The sequence below is a fragment of the Terrapene carolina genome, unplaced genomic scaffold (assembly GCF_002925995.2).
Source record: "Terrapene carolina triunguis isolate 2854851 unplaced genomic scaffold, T_m_triunguis-2.0 Scaffold179, whole genome shotgun sequence".
NCBI classification, from domain to species: domain Eukaryota; kingdom Metazoa; phylum Chordata; order Testudines; family Emydidae; genus Terrapene; species Terrapene triunguis.
In genome coordinates this window covers 7238709-7258599 of record NW_020664530.1, presented here as the reverse complement: position 1 = coordinate 7258599, position 19891 = coordinate 7238709, and the positions used below count along the sequence as shown (strand labels likewise).

At 40.5% G+C, this 19891-nt stretch overlaps 1 protein-coding gene across 1 annotated transcript in view; it reads right to left on the bottom strand.

The window, feature by feature from the left end:
* Positions 1 to 19891, bottom strand: part of LOC113407010 (cullin-1) — an 83036-nt gene that overhangs the window by 34336 nt on the left and 28809 nt on the right. The window contains exons 3-6 of the mRNA XM_026654064.2: positions 9569 to 9743; positions 8222 to 8389; positions 5620 to 5670; positions 4953 to 5043 (exon numbers count right to left, since the gene is read on the bottom strand). Of these exons, the coding sequence (XP_026509849.1) occupies positions 4953 to 5043; positions 5620 to 5670; positions 8222 to 8389; positions 9569 to 9743 (485 nt within the window). The remainder of the gene's footprint in view (positions 1 to 4952; positions 5044 to 5619; positions 5671 to 8221; positions 8390 to 9568; positions 9744 to 19891) is intronic.

Below are 19891 nucleotides of genomic sequence, written 5' to 3'. Positions count from 1 at the left end.
ATGAAGTCATAATAATACAGAAGAACTCACTCCAGTGTACTACTATTAAATTTGCTGAAATACAGAAAGAGACTACTCTTTTTTGGCAATTTAGCAAGAGTGAGGATGAGCAATGTTTGACAATTATGAAATACATTTAATAGATATACATTGCAAGGAGGATTGTGAAATTCGCATTATATAATGACATGCAAAGCACCAGATGCTTCATGGAAAAATTTCTGAAAAATCTTTGGAAATATTGAGGGGGGGAAAAAATCCACAAACATCTAGGATTAGTACTAAAACCAGCCTAGACAACCCAAGTTTTATCTTCAAAACCAAGTTCCAGGGCAGAAAACCCAGGAAGAACTGAAACAAGGCAGGCAAAAGATCCAGGGACTTTTAACAGAATTAGTATTTCTTACCAAAGCACAATTTAGACCTTCATAAAAGATCTATGGTTATAGCACTTATAACCAGAATATTTAAAACACTGACAGAGAAAACTAAAACAGACGAGAAGTGCAATTAATTTTCTCATAATAGTGAATCCAGTGAGACAGGTGTACAATTTGTTTGCATTGTGTGTTAAGGAAAACAGTACTTTAAAATTGGTTAAGCTCTATTCTTTAAAAGTGTTAAGGAACCACTATTTGGAGTATATACTAAAAGAAGGGGTTTGAAAAGAATAAGCTCTTTGTGGAATTTTTTGCATATTCTTGACAGCCATTACAGTAATTTAATATGGGTTTACAAAGAGAAATTTTTAATGTTTAACATGTAAATGAAGTTTAATACTTTAAAACAGTAGTTCTCAACCAGGGGTAGGCGTACCTCTGGGGGTACGCAGAGGTCTTGCAGGGAGTACATCAATTCATCTAGATATTTGCCTAGTTTTACAACAGGCTATATAAAAAGCACTAGCAAAGTCAGTACAAACTAAAATTTCATACAGACAATGACTTGTTTTTACTGCTATAGATACTATACACTGAAATGCAAGTACAATATTTATATTCCAATTGATTTATTTTATAATTATGTAGTAAAAATTAGAAAGTAAGCATTTTTTCAGTAACAATGTGCGGTGACACTTTTGTATTTTTAGGTCTGACTTTGTAAGCAAGTAGTTTTTAGGCGAAGTGAAACCTGGGGGTATGCAAAACAAATTAGACTCCTGAAAGGAGTACAGTAGTCTGGAAAGGTTGAGAGCCACCGCTTTAAAAACCATGTAAGGTATTTTTATTGTGCATTTGAAATATAAGTCAGTTGCATGGGGAACACTGAAATTTAGCTTTTTAAGCAGAAATTACTATAAATAATTAATGATTATGGAAACTGTATGACATTATGGTTTCCACAGTGAGTATCACAGAAACTAGCTCAAATGCCAACTTTCACATTATTCATGTCAAAAAGGAATTTTCTTTTAAAAACTTAGATTGTTTGGATAAATAAATTAGGCACACACACAAATTAACATTCATTCACTCCCCTGTAGGGCACAATATCAGATTTTAATGCAAATGAAAAAAAAAATCCATGTTTGTGTTGCAGCTCATATTTTTGTTCCAAAACAACATTTTTGTTGCAACTACAGCACAGTCTTCTTAAATAATTTCTTGGTAACAATGAAATGGAGATTATTACTTTTAACTGGCGGTTCTTTGAGGTGTGTGGTCCATATCAGTATTCCACACATGCGATACCATGTGTGCCACATGCCTGAGTGCAGAATTTTTTGCAAGCAGTGCCTGTTGTCCCGCACACGAGCCGTAGCTCTTCTCATGCTCCAAAACAGAAAGCGGAAAAGGTTGTGTGGGCCGACATCACTCCAGTTTCCAATTCTTACTGTAGTTCAAACATTTTGCAGCACAGAGGACGGAGGGTGGGTAGTAGAGCACACATCTTGAAGAACCTCCAGTTACAGTAAGTAACCTCCATTTCTTCTGTCAAGAAATGGTCCATGTGTTTATTCCACACGTGGGAGATTAACAAGCAGTAGTGAGATGGGGTGGGTAAAAGGACACAGAAGTGTAGTTGACTGTAGTACTGCTGCCCTCACAGCTGTATCCACAGTTATTGACTGGACCAGAACATAACGTCTCGTGAAGGTATACAAAGACCTCCAAAAAGCTGCCCTACATATCTCTAGGAAGGCTGTATCTCTCAGCAATGCAGCTGAAGTAGCTTCACCGCCCCTCTGGAGAGGAAATATAAGCTAGTTGGTAAGAAAGGGTAATACAACCTGAGATTCATTTTGAAAGTCTCTGCCTTGATATAGTTTGACCTTGATCTCTCTGCTATGGAAACAAATAGTTAAGGTATCTTTCTAACATCCTTCATTCTTTGCAAATAAAAAGCTAAAGTCCTTCAGATATCTACAGAATACCATCTCTCTTCATCTGAAGCAAGTGGATTACCTGATTCTCATGAAACTTGGAAACTACTTTAGGAAAGAATCTAGGGTGAGGTCGTAACAAGACCTTTTCTCTATAGAAAGAATTATAATGGTTGGTGCACCAGGAGCGCTCCGAGCTCACTGATTCTTCTGGCTGACATCATGGCTATTAGGAAGGCCACCTTCATGGAGTGAAGCCATGGAAGATGGAGATGGGCCACAGAGCTGTGAATGGAGATGGGCCACAGAGCGTGTGTCTAGAGGCTCAAAGTGGGGGTTAGTGAGTGACAATAAAACAAAACTGAAGTCCCACTGATGTGTAAACTTCACTAATGGTTGAAAGGATTTAAGAATCCCCTTCAGAAATCTAGTTGTGACAGGATGAGTGAATATTGTACTGTTGTCCACTGGAGGATGGAAAGTGATGACCACTGCTAAATACACTCGCAGAGAATTGAGCACAAGACCTGAAGACTTAAGTATAAGCAGATACTCTAAGACAGAAGGGATCCAGCAGATTCTGGAGACGAGATTCTTTGTGAGCCCAAAAGAAGAAATTCTTCCATTTTCCCGAGTAACAGCTTTTCTGCTTTGGTTAAGGATGTATTGCAACCCTTTAGAACAGTGCTTCTCAAAGCTGGTCCGCCGCTTGTTCAGGGAAAGTCCCTGGCGGTCCGGGCCGGTTTGTTCTTTGCCGCATCCGCAGGTTCGGCTGATCGCGGCTCCCATTGGCCGCCGTTCGCCGCTCCAGGCCAATGGGGGCTGCGGGAAGCAGCACAGGCCGAGGGATGTGCTGGCCGCCCTTCCCGCAACCCCCATTGGCCTGGAGGTTTGTGGGTTGGAGGTACCAGAAACTATCAAATAGCAACCATGAACAATCTCTAATACCATTTGTCTGTAATTAGGGGATAATTACAATTTTTTTGGCAAATTGAGTAAGGCAATCTCTGAATATCAGTGGAGGGGAATGAAGTGACATCAATAACGGGACGCAGGTCTTGACAGCCCCATCAAGAGAAACTCTTTGCTTGGAAAGCTGGATCCCTTATCTCCAACGGGACTGATGTTACCAATGGTTACGACCCAAGGCTGGCAGGTGGAATGGAAGAACAACTTTGCCTTGTTCGGATAATGTCTTCCTCTGGTGTAACGGCATCCCGGATTAGAGATGGTCCTCAATAGGAGGGGTGAATGCAGATAGGAAAAAGCAAACAAGTCCTCCAGGGAGACCCAGGTCTCTGATAACCCTTCGGTACAAGGAGTCTCCATTGACAGAGCTGTCTGAACCGGAGCTTCCTTCATCACCACGGTGGTCAGGCCTCCTTTGGGGCCATGCCGCTACCGATACTGCATCAGCTCTAGAAATGGATGGCATCACCAGGAGCTGTTTATCCTGAGCCTTCACAATCAGAGCCAATGTTAGAGCCGTTGGATCTGTACCGCCTTCTCCTGCAGAGAAGATTTATTTGGGACTAAAGCCGGAGCGCCTGTGCTTGGCAGCTCTCCCATCTTTGATGGGGTGGTTTTAGACAAAGATGGCTTGTCCGTAAGTCTATGAGAGTGCCCTTGGTTCTCATGTGAAGCCTTCTGCCTAGGCTTAACAGTCTTAGCCTCTGTTCCCAAACTCGTGCTCAGAGGGGCACTGCCCACCTGGTGAGACTGATGTAGGGGGGCAGAGGATGGTCCCCAGTCTGGATCTGATTCGGGCTTCACTGACTTCTACGCAAAATGTTTTCTGAGTCTCAGTTCCCGATCTTCACAAGTTCTGCGGCAAAAAGAGCAGCAGATGCTGCACTTGGCAGAAACATGAGCCTCACCCACGCAGTACAGGCAGCATTGATTATCACTTCTCTGAAGAGGAGCAAGGGCAAGAAACACAATTTCTGAACTCTGGGACTCTGGGCATAATCCCAGACTTCTCAGGAGGAAAAATATCCTTGTGTGTGGAAGAAAATGGGGGGAAAATACCACTATCTAACTCTGCTATGTAGACTATGCCTTGAAGACTACTCAAACTAAGTATATACAATATCTTACAGTAATGACAGTAAAAAAGGAGCTGAGGATTAGGAAGATTCCGACTCAGACCATGCAGTGGTAAGAAGGAACTGGAGAGGTGTCACCATGCACCACCTTTTATGCCCTCGGTTCGGACCACAACAAGAGCTACAGCACATGGGCAGGCGAAGAGATACTGCTTGCAAAAAAATTCCAGACTGAAACACACGTTTCGCATGCATATCCCAAGAGTGGAATACATAGGGACCATCACTTGAAGAAGAACATCTACTACAAGCTTAGAGTTCTGATTATTCCTAGCTATGAATTTTTGCTTCTCAAAACAGAAAAGGTTGCATTATTTTGTTTTAGAGGCATATATTTGTCTGTCACTTCCCCCCATTCTCAGATAGAATAAAAGTTAAAAATTTTACATGGCAAATTACACTACTAAAAGTTTCTTCTACTGCAAAAATCTTTCTTAATCAGCTATGGTAAAAACGTTGCTTCAGGGCTCTGGTGGGAGATTTTCCAAGTGGCTACAAGTAAATCTTAAGGAAAATTCATTTACCATAGGATTGTACGACTCCACTGATCAGCCTGGTGTTGATGGTTTCACCATTTCTTTCCTTTTCTATCAGTTTCAACACAGCATTTGTTACCTTTGAAATACGGATTAAAAAGGAGTCAACATACATTAAAACCAACTACTTGGTCAATAAATACAGTAATTAATCAGGCATGCACTTCCACGCTCAAGACAATCCAATCTCCTGAAAAAGAAATAAGGCAATGCGCTAATCTTAACACCAAACAGAACTTCCACAATCATTGAAAGTTGTGCACATCAGTAACTTATAATTCAATATTCTAGCTAACGAACTGCAAAGAAATATAAAAGCATCTGTCTGTGCCTTTACTGCTTCTCTATAATATATAAGCAACCTCTAAACTTTGGTTTAATAAATTCTGCTTGTTTACATTTGAAATATACAGTAGAACCTTGCCAATTCATGCTTTGCTAAACCATATGTCTGTAACATGCACACAAAATGTACAGCCTCTCCCCATCCCTCATATGTAACAGATGATTCAGCTGATGTCCCATATTACTAAAAATTCATTAAAGGAGACGCAGAAGGCTTTTTTCTTCCCTTTTGCAGTTCACCTTCGAATAGTTACTTGTGACATTTTCATACCAACCTTGCGAAATAATGCACTATTCATAAAAAATGTACCTGCTTATTTAACGGCCTGAACAAACAGTCCCTCCAGGTCACCAAGGCAAGCTAAGATTGGGGAAGGGAGAAGAGAGGAAGGGGTTATATACACAGGATAATCCTTTATGAAAAACTGAAATATTGTATTATGCTAAATAATAACTTATTTTTAAGACGCTTTTTGTCATGGCAGGCAAGTCTCAATTAACTAAGCTATCTCAGGAAAAACGTACATGTTTTATAACTATCCCCACACTCTAAATGATCAGATAATACTTTTGAACTCCCGTTTTCCTCATACCCCAGAGAGGAATAGGATTGTCCAGTACTTACCTTGACAAATACTCCACTCTTAATAAAAAATTTTAAAAATGGGTTTTCCTGTGACAGGCTGATGTAGGGACTTTGAATTTGAATGGTCAGAGAAGGACCAGCTAGAAGATGAATACTCAGTAAAGACACCCTCCTAAACTGTTTTTATCCTCCGGCCCAATGCAGAGTTATTTTCATAGTACAATAAAATATATACTAAGCAGAAACTAAAATTAAAAGATTCCTTTACAATATAACAATCTACACTCACAAATGTGTACCACAGAGTTCAAATGAGAGGGAGAATATCATCACTGTTAGACATGACAGTTTAGACTGTTTTTCAGAAGTAATACAGAGGAAAGGTAGGGGGCCTAGAACATATTTATTGAGAGGTTGTGAAATGGAAGAGGATTTGTAGCCTGTGCCATAACAGCATCCCAATGAAAGAGGGCACAGGGCTCATTAGTATCTAGTAATGAGTTTCAGCTGGCCTGATCAGTTTATTGTACCACAACTCACTAATGACATAACCTATATCTAGATGGTGTCATGTAATATATCAATAGAAAGCGAATCATATGGTGATATGTACGGAGGACAAATTCAAAATTACAAACATACTGGAGCTTATGTTATCAAAGAGTGAGGCAGGGCTGAAGTTACCCCAGCCTAGACAAAGGAATGCCATTCTGCCACCTTGAAGGTTTTTACAAGGTACATTAGCTACATTAAGAGAAAATGTGAATGCAATTTACACAGAAGGTAAACAGGACCATCAAGCCAACAAGGGGAGGATATATCCACTCAGCATCACAGCAGGGGTAAGAAATTGCAGGAACAGATCAATTTGCATTTTAGCAAACACCAGTGTGGGAAGAAACGAACATGAAACCTTCCTTTATCACGAGATTCCACGTCCCCTTCTTCACAGCTTGAATTAACTTACTTTGGGGAAGGGGGGGGGGGGCAAGCCTTTAGAAGAATCCATTTCAAAGATGCACTAGACTATAAAAAAGAGGGGCAAAGAACCCCAAGTTATGTTTCACTTAAGACAACAAAAGAACCAAGCACTCTGGGGGAAATCCTGACCAAGAGGTTGGTCAGCCATCTTACAGGAAGGTAGATTGGTAAGGAAACTACCATGAAAAAAGGCTGTAGCTTGATTTTGTTAAATCTTAGCCCTTAGAAAGTGTTTTTCACTGTTATTTTCTTGTAATCATTTCTAACTCTATTCTTTTTTATTTGACTCACTTAAAATCCTGTCTCCTTTTGTTAATAAACTTGTTTTACTTTTAATCTAAATCAACCCACTGCTGTGTTTCATTTAAAGTGAATGTTAACTCTAGTTAATGTGGCAAGCTGCTGGGTATTGTATCTTTAAAGGAACAAAAGAATGGTCTAGGAGAGGGCTGGATATCGCAGAGCACACGATTTTGGGAAATTTGGGACTGGAGGGTTTTATGGTCATCTTGCCAGGTATAACTGAGGCTGGTGGAGACCAGAACATGGCAGTGGTATAACAAGAAGGCTGCTGGAATCAGAGTTGCTGAGTCAGAGCTGCTTAACAGAGGCACTCAGTGCATGCTTGTATGTTGGCAGGAAGCATCCAGACAACGGAGCTACAGCAGCACAGCATTTTGAGGCATTCAGGGTTACAGGGCAGGAAGTGACAACCCTTCAATCGTCTGGATTGCTCCCCAGAACATGCAGCGCCAGAAATCAGAAGAGTACACAATCAGGAAAGAGGTTTAGATGGAATACAGCCCATTAGACAGGGAAACAAAAGGAGAGCTGATCAGGAGGCTGTCACAAATAGTTTTCAAAGTGAAAAAAAACCTTCAATTTTTGTGGAAGATGAAAATTGAGTGAAAGGAGAGAAGAGGAAAACAGGATTAAAATAGCATTAAATGATTTAATTTTTGCAGCAGCATATTAAATTGTATGAAAGAGGTACGTCCAGAAAAAACAAAATTACCAACAATATCGATGACTGTCCCCACTAGAACACAGAACAACATTTTGGAGGCAGGAAGAGCAAGGAAGTGAATTTTGGAGTAATATAAAGTAATATAATTTAGCTTGTCTAGACACGGAGAAGGAAAAAGGTATCATATAACTTGCAAATCTGTCAAATACTGGTGAGCCTCATACAAATAGTCAATTTTAAAGAGTGATTTCCGTGAAGAGAAAGCAGATGCCTGGTGCAGTAGGCTAGGAACACAGTAGGGATATATTTATATTTCCATCAGAATGTTTTAATTAAAAGTTAAAACCAATAAAAGAGAATGCTCTTTAAAATGCTTACTGAGTAGATTTCGTATATTCCTTTACGACCTTCATCACACTCACGACGAACCCAATGTCGATTGAGGTAGGCACAAATCCCATTCAGCACTTTGCTTGAAAACCTATAATCTTCCCATTGTTGAGTGTAAAATTTCAGCACACTCTCATCCATCAAGTCTTCACCATCCTGAAACAGGGAAAATCCACCAATACTGTAGACTGCTTATTTTTTAATATACAATATAATGCTAGGTAGAGACAAAAGTAATCATCTACTGTAAACCAAAATCCATGACATATGCTGCTGCTTCCAGTAAGATCTCTATTATAGCAACAGGTATGGCTGCACGTAGGAAACAATGTATTACTAAATCCATTCTTACCTTGATAGTGGCCTGGCAAAATGTTAAGAGTTATGGGTTAGATATCTAGTAAAAAAGCTTGAGCTCCATCTATTCTACAGCCTCCACCATTACTACCACCTGGGGACCTGCAACAGTGGTAAAGGTCATGTGCTAAATTTCTAAGGCCTGGTCTACATTGGGGGGCGGGGGAAGAATCGATCTAAGTTACGCAACTTCAACTACGTCGACGTACTTAGATCTACTTACCGCAGTGTCTTCACTACGGTGAGTTGACTGCTGCCACTCCCCCGTCGACTCTGCCTGTGCCTCTCGCCGAGCTGGAGTACAGGAGTAGACGGGAGAGCACTCGGGGATCGATTTATCGCGTCTAGTCTAGACGCGATAAATCGATCCTCGCTGGATCCATCGCTGCCCACCGATCCGTCCGGTAGTGAAGACATACCCTTAGTATAGCTGCTGCCCAAGAGTCAAGAGTGAATACTGTCACTCTCTCCTTGGCACCCCTGTACATAGCAGCAGTTAAAGTTGCTACCTTGGCAGAGATAAGGCATCACACCTGGCTCTTACTATAGCACTGAAGTCTGAGATGTAAGAAAAATGTTACAGGATACAGGAGAAGCTGAAATATCTTTCCCGACTAGCCAACAAGCTGCCCTTTTTCTTTTTGCAGTAGGGTTAATATTGAGGTTAGCTATTAGCTAAACAAAATTCAGCTACCCGCACAGCAAATTAAAAAGTTACATAGGATAGCTTGTGAGCATCACCAAACAGTGAGAGAAGTTTTGTGTTTATTTCACAGTGACTGACTTGTGTACAAGGTAAAAAGTCAAAGGTTAAAGAAACAATTAAGATATTAAATGTCATGATTTTCTACAAATTTGATCATTCGACAATTTTACTTGCAATAGCTTCAGATATTTTTAGTTTTACTGTACTATTCTGACTCCAAGTCACATGAGTTTAATGTAATTATTCACTGAGTTGACATGATGCCGCCTTACCTTAAGGAGATTTGTCAAGTAGTTCTTCAGAAATTCTTTAAGTCGTTTGTACAGTTCTAAGCCAACAAACTGAGCTCCTCCAGGTGTCTGGCCTTTTTTAGATTTGGAAGGAGGTACTCCCGCTCCTCGTGCTTGATTAGACTGGTGTACACTAGTACAGTAGTTATAAACATGACTGATAGAAAAGTTAAGGAATATCTATGTGTGCATTACAAATATTCTATGCAAATTCTAGGAGTTCCATTTGAACATCTCTAAGAATTTATAAACAATGATTTAGCCCGCCTGCGAGGATTACCTGTGGTGTCAGTAAGTAGTATTCCCATGTTACACACGGGAAAAGTGAAGGAAAGAGATTAAGTTATTTGTCCAAAGCATCTCAGTCCGTAGTGGAACTGAAAACAGAACAACGCATTTCTGACTGAATTAATGTAGTAACAATTCTCAAAAGGTCAAAAGTTATCCTGGCAATTGTTTTCTTGTTAATTTAGTTTCTGTTCCCAGCAAAATAATCAAAGAAAACAATATTAAGAGAAGAAATATCATGAAATACATTTAGAGGGTGATATCAGGAAAAGAGACCACAAGCTTATGTAAAGAAATCTTTCAAGGCTAATCTGACTGCCTTCACTTTTTGCTAGAATTACAAAATGAATGAATAAAGGCGGAAACACAGTGGATACATGTTTATTTTAGTAAAGCATTTATAATAGTCTCAAAGTCTTAACAGAAAAATTCACACTGGTTTGGGTAGGAATATGGTCATGTTGAATTAAAACTGTCTAAAAGACTGAACAAAAGGTAATAATCAAATTTATCTAAATGCACAGAGGGATCTAGGAGAGTACTGCAGGGATTGATGTTAGGACCAATCTTAGTTAACATCTTTATTAATAAACTGGAAGATGAAGTAAACCACATTAATTTGCTGATAAAGGTGAAAATGACGCACAAGGCCTCTGCGCCAGTTAAACTTTAAATGGATGCACAGGCATTGTGCTGGCCTGCTGCACAGAGGTGAATTTCACTTGTTCCTGAACTGGAAGGAATTTAAGCACTAGTCTGAACAGACAAAGAAAGGGACCAGAAACATGGGCTGAAAATAAAATTAGATTAATTTTTGAAGAATGCAAGCTAATCAGGGCCGGCTCCAGCGTTTTTGCTGCCCCAAGCGGTGGGGGGGAGGGGAAGCCACGATCGGCACTTCTACTGCCACCACTTGATTCTTCGGCGGCAGGTCCTTCCCTCCAAGAGGGACTGAGGGACCCGCCGCCGAATTGCCGAAGAGCTGGACGTGCCACCCCTTTCCGTTGGCCGCCCCAAGCACCTGCTTGCTGCGCTGGTGCCTGGAGCCGGCCTTGAAGCTAATACAAGCTGAGGAAAAACAAACAAGTGAGTATGCATACACACACACACACACACACGGGGAGGGAGAAATATGGGAAGCAGTTATGCAGAAAGAGACCCAGTATCACTAATGGACAGCAAAGTACATATTTGTTTGCAATGTGATGTGATTAAATAAAAGGCCAAAGCAATTTTGTCTGCAAACAGTCATCAAGTCATGGAGCAGTATGGTAATAATTCCTCTATAGCTTTAGTTTGACCAGACATAGAAAACTGCATTTAGTTCTGAATGCCACATTCCCAGGAGAAATTCTAATTTTTAAGTCTTCCCAAGGAATCAGTGGAAGCCCCATTGCTCGGGACACATCAAACTAGAGGAGACAAAACTAGGAAGTGTCCTTTACAAAACTGCTTTCCTGTGACTGGGAAATGGATTAGATAATCTAATAGTCTTTATTTTTAATTTGTAAGACTACCACTCCGGGTCTATGCTTTGCCCACTAGGCCAGGATTCATCGATAAAAAACAAGCACACCTCAGAAAACTATTTTGCTTGTGTTTTGATTTTTAACCCTCCCTCTAGAAAGGCTAGCACAATAAAAGGAAATCGGTGAGCAAAATTAAATATCAATAGAATTAGATAACCCAGCATACATTGTGCACCAGAGTCACTATGGACAGATTTGTAACATCAAACTTTAATCACAATCAGAACCTCTGAAAGATAGCAAATAATCCCCATCCACATTTTTTTTAAAATGTACGTCTGTCTTTAATATTAAAGTCACACAGATTCTTAAAACTAGTTCTCAGTTTAATCAAGAAAGTATTTGACACTTCAGCAAACACAAAAGCTCAAGGTCTTTATGATCACCCTCTCTGTTTCCCTCCAGTTTATTTTCTCATTTTCTTCTGCATCCCCACTTGCATGTTTATTTTAAAAAGTCATCTACTTATACCCCAAGAATACAATCCCCTTCGCTTAAATTTTACCCTTTTTGGAAATGTATGCCATGTGTTTATTCCCATGTGTTACCCCTACCTCAGTGCCAAATAGGATTTCCTATAAAAATCCTAAAAAAATCATTAAAAAAAACATAAAAAATTGAATTAGTGCTAAAGTGATGGCAGCTTCATTCCCTGCACCAGTCATTGATTTCCTGGACACTATCAGTTCATAAAGGTATAAGATCAGAACTACTGTCTTTTTCTAGAAAAATTTAAACTGCCCTTCAACCTAGTTTATCCAAAAGTTCTGGGATCTGTCAGTACTCTTATTGATCTGTAACTCAATTCAAGGATCTCTATTTAAGATGTGATGAATAGTACTATCTGCAATATAACAATACCATTGTCTTCCAATTACACAGTACACCTCTATATTGTATTCAATGTTCATTCTTTAGTAACGTTACACTGTCAGCTGAATGCTATATAGTCATCTTTTCAAGTAAGCCTGGTATAGAATCCTCTCCCAGTTATGCTTTAGTCATACAAGTTATTGGGCTCATTACAGGGATAAATGGGTAAACTTTAATGGTCTGTGATTTACAGGAGGTCAGACTGGATGATCTAGTGGTCCCTTCTGGGCTTAAACTCTAGAATCCAGTTAGACGATATGCTTAAACTTGGCTTCTATAGAGATAATCATTTGAGAGAGTTAATGCAGATTAGTACAGCTAATCTCTTTTCTTCTCTGAGAAATCACATTTTTACTTAAATTCTCATTTACTATGTTACCCATCACTCATTATTATGCTGCAATTTGCTGTAAATAACTTTCATTTTCCATAATAAAGTACTTGGAGTTCATGGGACACAAATAAAATGTATTTTATTAGTTTATGGCATTCAGGAGAACAGAGACAGTTCACAGTCGGCTTTTCCTTTTCAGCTTTGTATAGAGAATGGTATCACTGCAATTTACAGTAGTCCAAAGGAATTGTAACTTTTAATGGTAGATTATGTTCACACTAGCCATCCTGTTTTGGTTAAACCATGTCCATTTAGCATTTCCTCCAGCAACTGCAATAACAGGCATACAGTCCCCATAGCTGGAGTCGGAAAGATGCAATGTAGTTGGGAGAAGTGCTGTGCTACAACATTTAAAATGTGTGCATCATCAATGGTCTATTTACCTACATAATTTTCTTTTAGAGATCCCAATCTCTATCTGGCTATGATTCCTTTTGTCAACAAACAGAGAGAGCACATACATCTTTTTCCACTTCTGGATATAAAAATATCCCTTTTTTATGGCCTCTCCCCCCAAAAAACCATTATGTTTTTCTAAGATGCTTAACTTCCTTCACTATTTGTATTTGGGTTAGGACTAAAAAAAAAAAAAAAAAAGAAAAAGACAGGGTTATGTTCTGATTCTCGTGAAAGGGCAGGGAACCATTAGTACGAAGTGTGGCACTGTTTTGACCACAGCGTTGCCCGGAGGCAACTCCAAGGTAGGGCATGATGTTCTCCAATTAGCATAGCCAAACCTATGGCAAGCAAAAACAAGACTCTGAGGATAAATATAATGGTGATGTCCCTCCTGATAGCTTGAACAGTGATTTGGTAAGGGCATTCCGATCCAAATTTACTTTAATGAAAAAATGGGTGTGGTTTGAGTACAGGCCTTTGTGTCCAATTTAGCAAACATCTCAATCTGACTGGAGATGTTCCCAAAAGTTGTATGGTCTACATCAGTGGTCACCAACCCATCAATCCCGGATCCTCAGCCAGTTGATCGCGATCTCCGGGCCGCTAAAAGTCCGTTGGCACAGGGGCTCAGGCAGGCTCCCTGCCTGCCGAGGCCCCACACCGCTCCCAGAAGCGGCTGGCTGCTGGCACATCTCTGTGGCCCCTGGGGGAAAGAGGGGATGAGGTGCCTCCGCACGCTGCCCCCGCGCACAGCACCGTCCCCACAGCTCCCATTGGCCGGTTCCTGGTTCCCGGCCAATGGGAGCTGTGGGGGCAGGTGCAGGCAGTACACAGAGATCTGCTGACCCTCTTTCCTCCCCAGGGGCCATAGAGACATGCCAGCAGCCAGCCGCTTCCGGGAGCAGCGTGGGGCCATGGCAGGCAAGCAGCCTGCCTGAGCTCCTCTGCACCGCCGACTGGGAGCCGCCTATGGTAAGTGCCTCCCGGCCAGAGCCTGCACTTCACACCCGCTCCTGCACCCCCACCCCAGAGCTCCCTCACAGACCCCGCACCCCTTCCCACACCCCACCCCCCCCCCCCACCCCCCCTCCCCCCCCCCCCCCCCCCCCCCCCGAGCCCACACCCGTCATCCTCTCCTGCATCCCAACACTCTGCACCAGCCTGGGGCCCTTTCCTGCACCCAAACTCCCTCCCAGAGCTTGCACCCCACACTCCTGCACCCCAACCCCCTGCCTCAGGCTCAGCCCGTAGCCCCCTCCCACACTCCGAACCCCTCGGTCCCAGCCCAGAGCCTGCACCCCTCTGAACCTGCCCCAGCCAAGCTCCTGCCCCAGCCCGGTGAAAGTGAGTGAGGGTGGGGGAGAACGAGGGACAGAGGGAGTGGAGTGAGCGGGGTGGGGCTTCAGGAAAGGAGCGAGATAGATCCTGGGTTGATCTTAAGTTCAAAAAGTGATCTTGTGCGTAAAAAGATTGAAGACCGCTGGTCTACATGGTACTAAAAGGCTGAAACTGCAGCAAAGTTAACTTTCAATGAACTGGCACTCATTCCTATGCCCCAACCATTCAGCAAAAATTCCACACTATTCAGAATGTACTGCAGCATAGTATCAACCCTCTATTTTCACATTATATAGTGAATACCTTCCAAATTCTTGCATACTAAATCCAAATAAATGAATTCTTTGAATTAATCAAGGTTGAAAGGACCTTGTCAAAAAAGGCCTCTCTCTACTAAACTTGCCCTATCAACAGCCACGCTGTAAGTCTGAAGTGAACTGACTGTACTTCTCTCACTAGGAGATGGAATTAAGGCTTCCCTAGGTCCAGGAAGCCAGGGTACTCACAGCAAGTCCGGTGAGTTCAGAATGAAGTTTCCTGTGGGCATGGCTTTCTTTTGGAGAACTTCCTCACCAGGGTGGCTGTTTCAGAAAAATGGGGAGGGGGGTGGCTGCAATGGAGTTGTACATGTTTGTCATGCAAGTTGTGCCAGCATGTAGAAATATTATATGTGATTATTTTATACCCTGAAAAGTGGGAGGTAGGAGGTGGCAAAGAGTGGAAGACACAATAGAGAATACAGACCTATGAAAAGTCAGGGGAAGGGGGGGAACTGCCCTCCCTGCCCCACAGCAAATGATAAGAACATAAGAACGGCCATACTGGGTCAGACCAAAGGCCCATCTAGCCAGTATTCTGTCTTCTGACAGTGGCCAATGCCAGGTACCCCAGAGGGAATGAACAGAACAGGTAATCATCAAGTGATCCATCCCGTCGCCCATTCCCAGCTTCTGGCAAACAAGTGGCTAGGGACACAAACCATGCCCATCCTGGCTAATAGCCATTGATGGACCTATCCTCCATGAACTTATCTAGTTCTTTTTTGAATCCTGTTATTGTCTTGGCTTTCACAACATCCTTTGGGAAGGAGTTCCACAGGCTGACTGTGCGTTGTGTGAAAAATGATGCTCTTGTTGCCCACTATGTGCCAGAATGAGAACACATATAGCAGTTCAAAGTTCCACTCAAGTAACAGAGCATCTATTCCCCCAAAGACTTGATCCCTGAATGCACTGAAATAACCCTCTGTCTTCCTATTGATCTTGATGATAATCTGCAGTTCCCCAACTCTAGTGTACTGCAGACATGTGATTGAGCTCCCATGACCCTGGACCAAGTGGTGTTCAACCCAGGATGAACAGCCGCATGTGGGAGTTTGTCCATTTACTTCCTGTGATTCCTTGCCTATAAGCTCTGGTAGCATTGTCCGACTGCACCCAGAAGGGCTTGATGACAAGATCGTGTACAATGGAGAGCCGAGTGAGTTTTGCCTTCATATTGAGGTGGTCAATTAACCACCACCTCTTTGTGGTCCCTTTGCTCTAGGTCATCCCAATAGGTTCATTTTTGTATTCAGAACTGACCACTGGGAGGTCCCCCTCCCCAGGTTCCTGTGATCCAGCCTCCACCATAGGGCCAGCAGCTGGAGAATCATCATTACAGTCCTTTGATACCGATTCCACATTGAAACAGCAATTTTTTCTGCTCTTATTGGTAACTAGGCCTCAAGGACCAACTCAGAGCTCACTGCTATGGATAAACACCTATAAGCAATCCTATACAGATGCTGAGGTCACAGAAGGACTGATCCCAACACTGTAAGCCTGCCCTGTGTTGACTCTGCTGTGTTCACTATCCAACAAGACTTCCAGGAAGACCAAGTGTTGAGAGAGATAGGAATCATAGAATATCATAGATCTTTTCTCTGCTAGTGATCCAATTCCTGGCTCTCCAAGAAGGAGCATAACCTGCTGATGGCCTCTCACCAGCCAATCGTCTAAGTAGGGGTGCATTCGTAGTCCTTTCTTGAGGCCTCAAAGGACCTCAAGCACTATTATAGCATTGATGAGTGTTCTTGGCAAATTATCCCTAAATTTAGTTATTTCTGCAAATAGAATGGAAGCAAGGTTTAACTCTCACACACAAACCAACAAGCATCATTTATTTACTTGCATGAAAGTGTGCAACTGACAAAGACATTCTAGCCAAAAATAAGACGGACATTCGTAGAACAAATCTCAAGCATGCACATAATAAAAGTATTCTACATAGTCAAATTTTGGTATTCTTCCAGCTTGACTTTTGTATAAATCAAACCACAAATTACAGCATTTACTCCTGTTGTGTGGTCCATCAGAAAGTATTCCTGTACATAAAATGACCTTCCGTATGTTCTACATGTAAAAATAATACTGCTCTCATGCTGTTGATGTTTACACTCTGTGCCCCCATATGCTATAGCCAGCCACTGACAGAAAGACTGATGTATTCAAAACAAAATCTGAAATGCTGCATGTGTAATCAATCTGTAGTCCTGAAACAAAGTACATCACAAACAGTCCAAAAATCAGAGGGAGCGTTCTATAAAAAGAATTCTTGCCTTAGAGAAAGTAAAACCTAGTTTCATAACAGCAGCATACTTCAGAACTCATGTGTGTATCCAAATGGCTATTAGGAAATATTAAAAGATCTCACTGGAATGTTTTTGCAATTTTGTATAGTCATTTACAAATCAAGCTGAGGGGACAAATAATTACTCAGAGGGTATTCTGTCCCAATATGCAGAGGAGTGTAGTCTTACTTCTTTCCCAAGCTAATTGTCCAGCTAGTAAACATCAAGACCTGATCCAATAATGTGATGAGTATCTGCTAAGAGGTACTAGTTGCCCTCAATTTCTATTACTTTCAAGACAGACACAGCACTTTGCAGAATTAGAACCTAATGTAAGTTATTTCTAAACTGATCCTGCTATTAAGAGATACTAACTTTAAACCTAAGGCAAAAAAAAAAAAAAAAAAAAATGTATGGGGGAAAATGAAGCCATAATACAGTCTCCTGATGCCCCTTCAAGGGTATAAGATTCAAGAAACAAAAATCTGAGCTTTCCTTCCCTTTCTTGTAAATTGTGATACACAATCACCATAACTGGCCAATAGCTAGGTTCTAATTCAACTTCAACACATGCATCCTAAAAGTTGCTTGTCTCTTTGCAATGCTTCCAAAAAAACCTTGACGACTCATCTAAAGCTCATCTGTGCAGAACAAACATGCACAGGAACCTCACCACCTACCGCTCAAATTCAAGGCACACTTCTTCAACCTTGCCTTCTCCAATATAAACACATAGCAGCATGTACATATTAAAAAACCTACCCCAAAATCCCCCCACACTACCCTGCACACACCATTCTCCCCCTGGAGAGAGTAAGAACAAGCCACATGCGACAGATGTTAGTCATGTCCCTTAATGTACTACTGGAAGGCACTCAGATACTACACAAATGAGGGCAGCATAAAAACGTATAGAAATCAAAAATTAATTGCATGTTTTTATAATGAAACTGATTATTTAAGAAGTTGCCTTGAGAGGCATAACCAGATTATATGGGAAGGTTCTTCAAAATTAAGTAGAGAAGAACCTCAGAGTTATGAACACCTTGAGAATGGAAGTTGTTCGTAACTCTGAACAAAACGTCATGGTTGTTCTTTCAAAACATTGACTTAATACAGCTTTGAAACTTTACTGTGCAGAAGAAAAATGCTGCTTTCCCTTGATTTTTTTTAGTAGTTTACATTTAACACAATACTGTACTTGCTTTTTATTTTTTGAGGGGGAGGCGCATCTGCTGCTGCCTGAGTGCGTGCTTCCAGTTCCAAATGAGGTGTGTGGTTGACTGGTCAGTTCGTAACTCTGGTGTTCGTAACTCTGAGGTTCTACTATAGTATGCTACAAGGATAACAACAAAACTTTCTAAATAGGGTTTTTCTATTCATTATTTATAATCTCCTTTATATATGCTGAATCTGGGCATCAACTTTGCTACTTCCTATGATCCAACAAGCTGGGTTAATCTCTTTACCATTTATGTTTACTGTTAATATTTCACTCAGGGAAATGATAAGCATAAAATAATTGAGGAAAAGTACACAAACCACTTCACTTTAAAAGAAACTACTTGGGAAGTTACAGAAATAGAGTAACTTGCATTGTGTTAATTGTAGGGCTGGATGTAATTTTTTAACCATAATTTTTCTGACAAAAAATGCAAATATGGGTAAATTTAAACATTTTGTAAATTTGTGTTGAATTCACAGAATTGACTTAATTGGGAAAAAAGCCTTACATTTAAAAAAAAGTTTTGACACTTTTCAATATAAAAGTTTGACTTTAAATTTTTCACAGTTTTTCAATTTTATTTAAAATTTTATTTTATTTTAAAAAATTAACATAAAAACTCAAAATCCAAACAATGTTTTTATATTTTTCAATTTGCCAGAAAGTTTTAAAAAATATTTTCAGCTTAACCCAAGGCAAGTTTTCTTCCCTGATTTTTCAGAACTGCCAGCAAATCAAAAACAGCTCTAGTTAAATGGCATTCCAAAAAAAACAAAACAAAAAATGTAGCTTATTGCATTTAATACAACACAGAATATTAGAGAAAAAAATTGTTAATGTTGAGTTATAGTTTCAGATCAAATATGACAAAGATTAAGTTTTGTAAAACAACCAAATAAAGCTTTTTCAAAAACTAAGACCAATGGAAACGCTTACATGATTTTTCTAACCCTCTCATAAATCAATTGTTGAAGGAATTTTGGTCAAATTTTCCGAAGTTAAAAACTTGTAAAATTAATTCACCTTCAGGCAGAGCGTTTACAAAGCTGCAGTACAATTTCAAAACAGTAACATGAGCTGCTACAAAAAATATATTTCAGACCCTTCTAGGTAGCTCTTATATACCCAGGCGTATGCAACCGCTCTCCACATTTTTTTTTTTTTTTTTTAATATATATTTCCCATCTATACTATGTCGGGATAGTTTTCCACAAGACTGACAAAATATTTACCTTTAAATCATGTAAGTACTATATAAAAGTGTTGAAGGCATATTCCCAGTTTACACGGGAAGAGATGAAGCAGTTCGCAAAGGGACTTGTTTAGAGAGTCAGTGGCGGAATTCAGATTAGATTTTAGCCATCCCTGACAGCAAACATTGTGCATGAGCAACTATACATATGTATATTGGAGAAGGAACACATTTGTCTACAACAGGGGTAGGCAACCTTTCAGAAGTGGTGTGCCGAGTCTTCATTTATTCACTTTAAGGTTTCGCGTGCCGGTAATACATTTTAACGTTTTTTTAGAAGGGGTCTCTCTCTAAGTGTATATTATATAACTAAACTATTGTTGTATGTAAAGTAAACAAGGTTTTCAAAATGTTTAAGAAGCTTCATTTAAAATTAAATTAAAATGCTGATCTTAC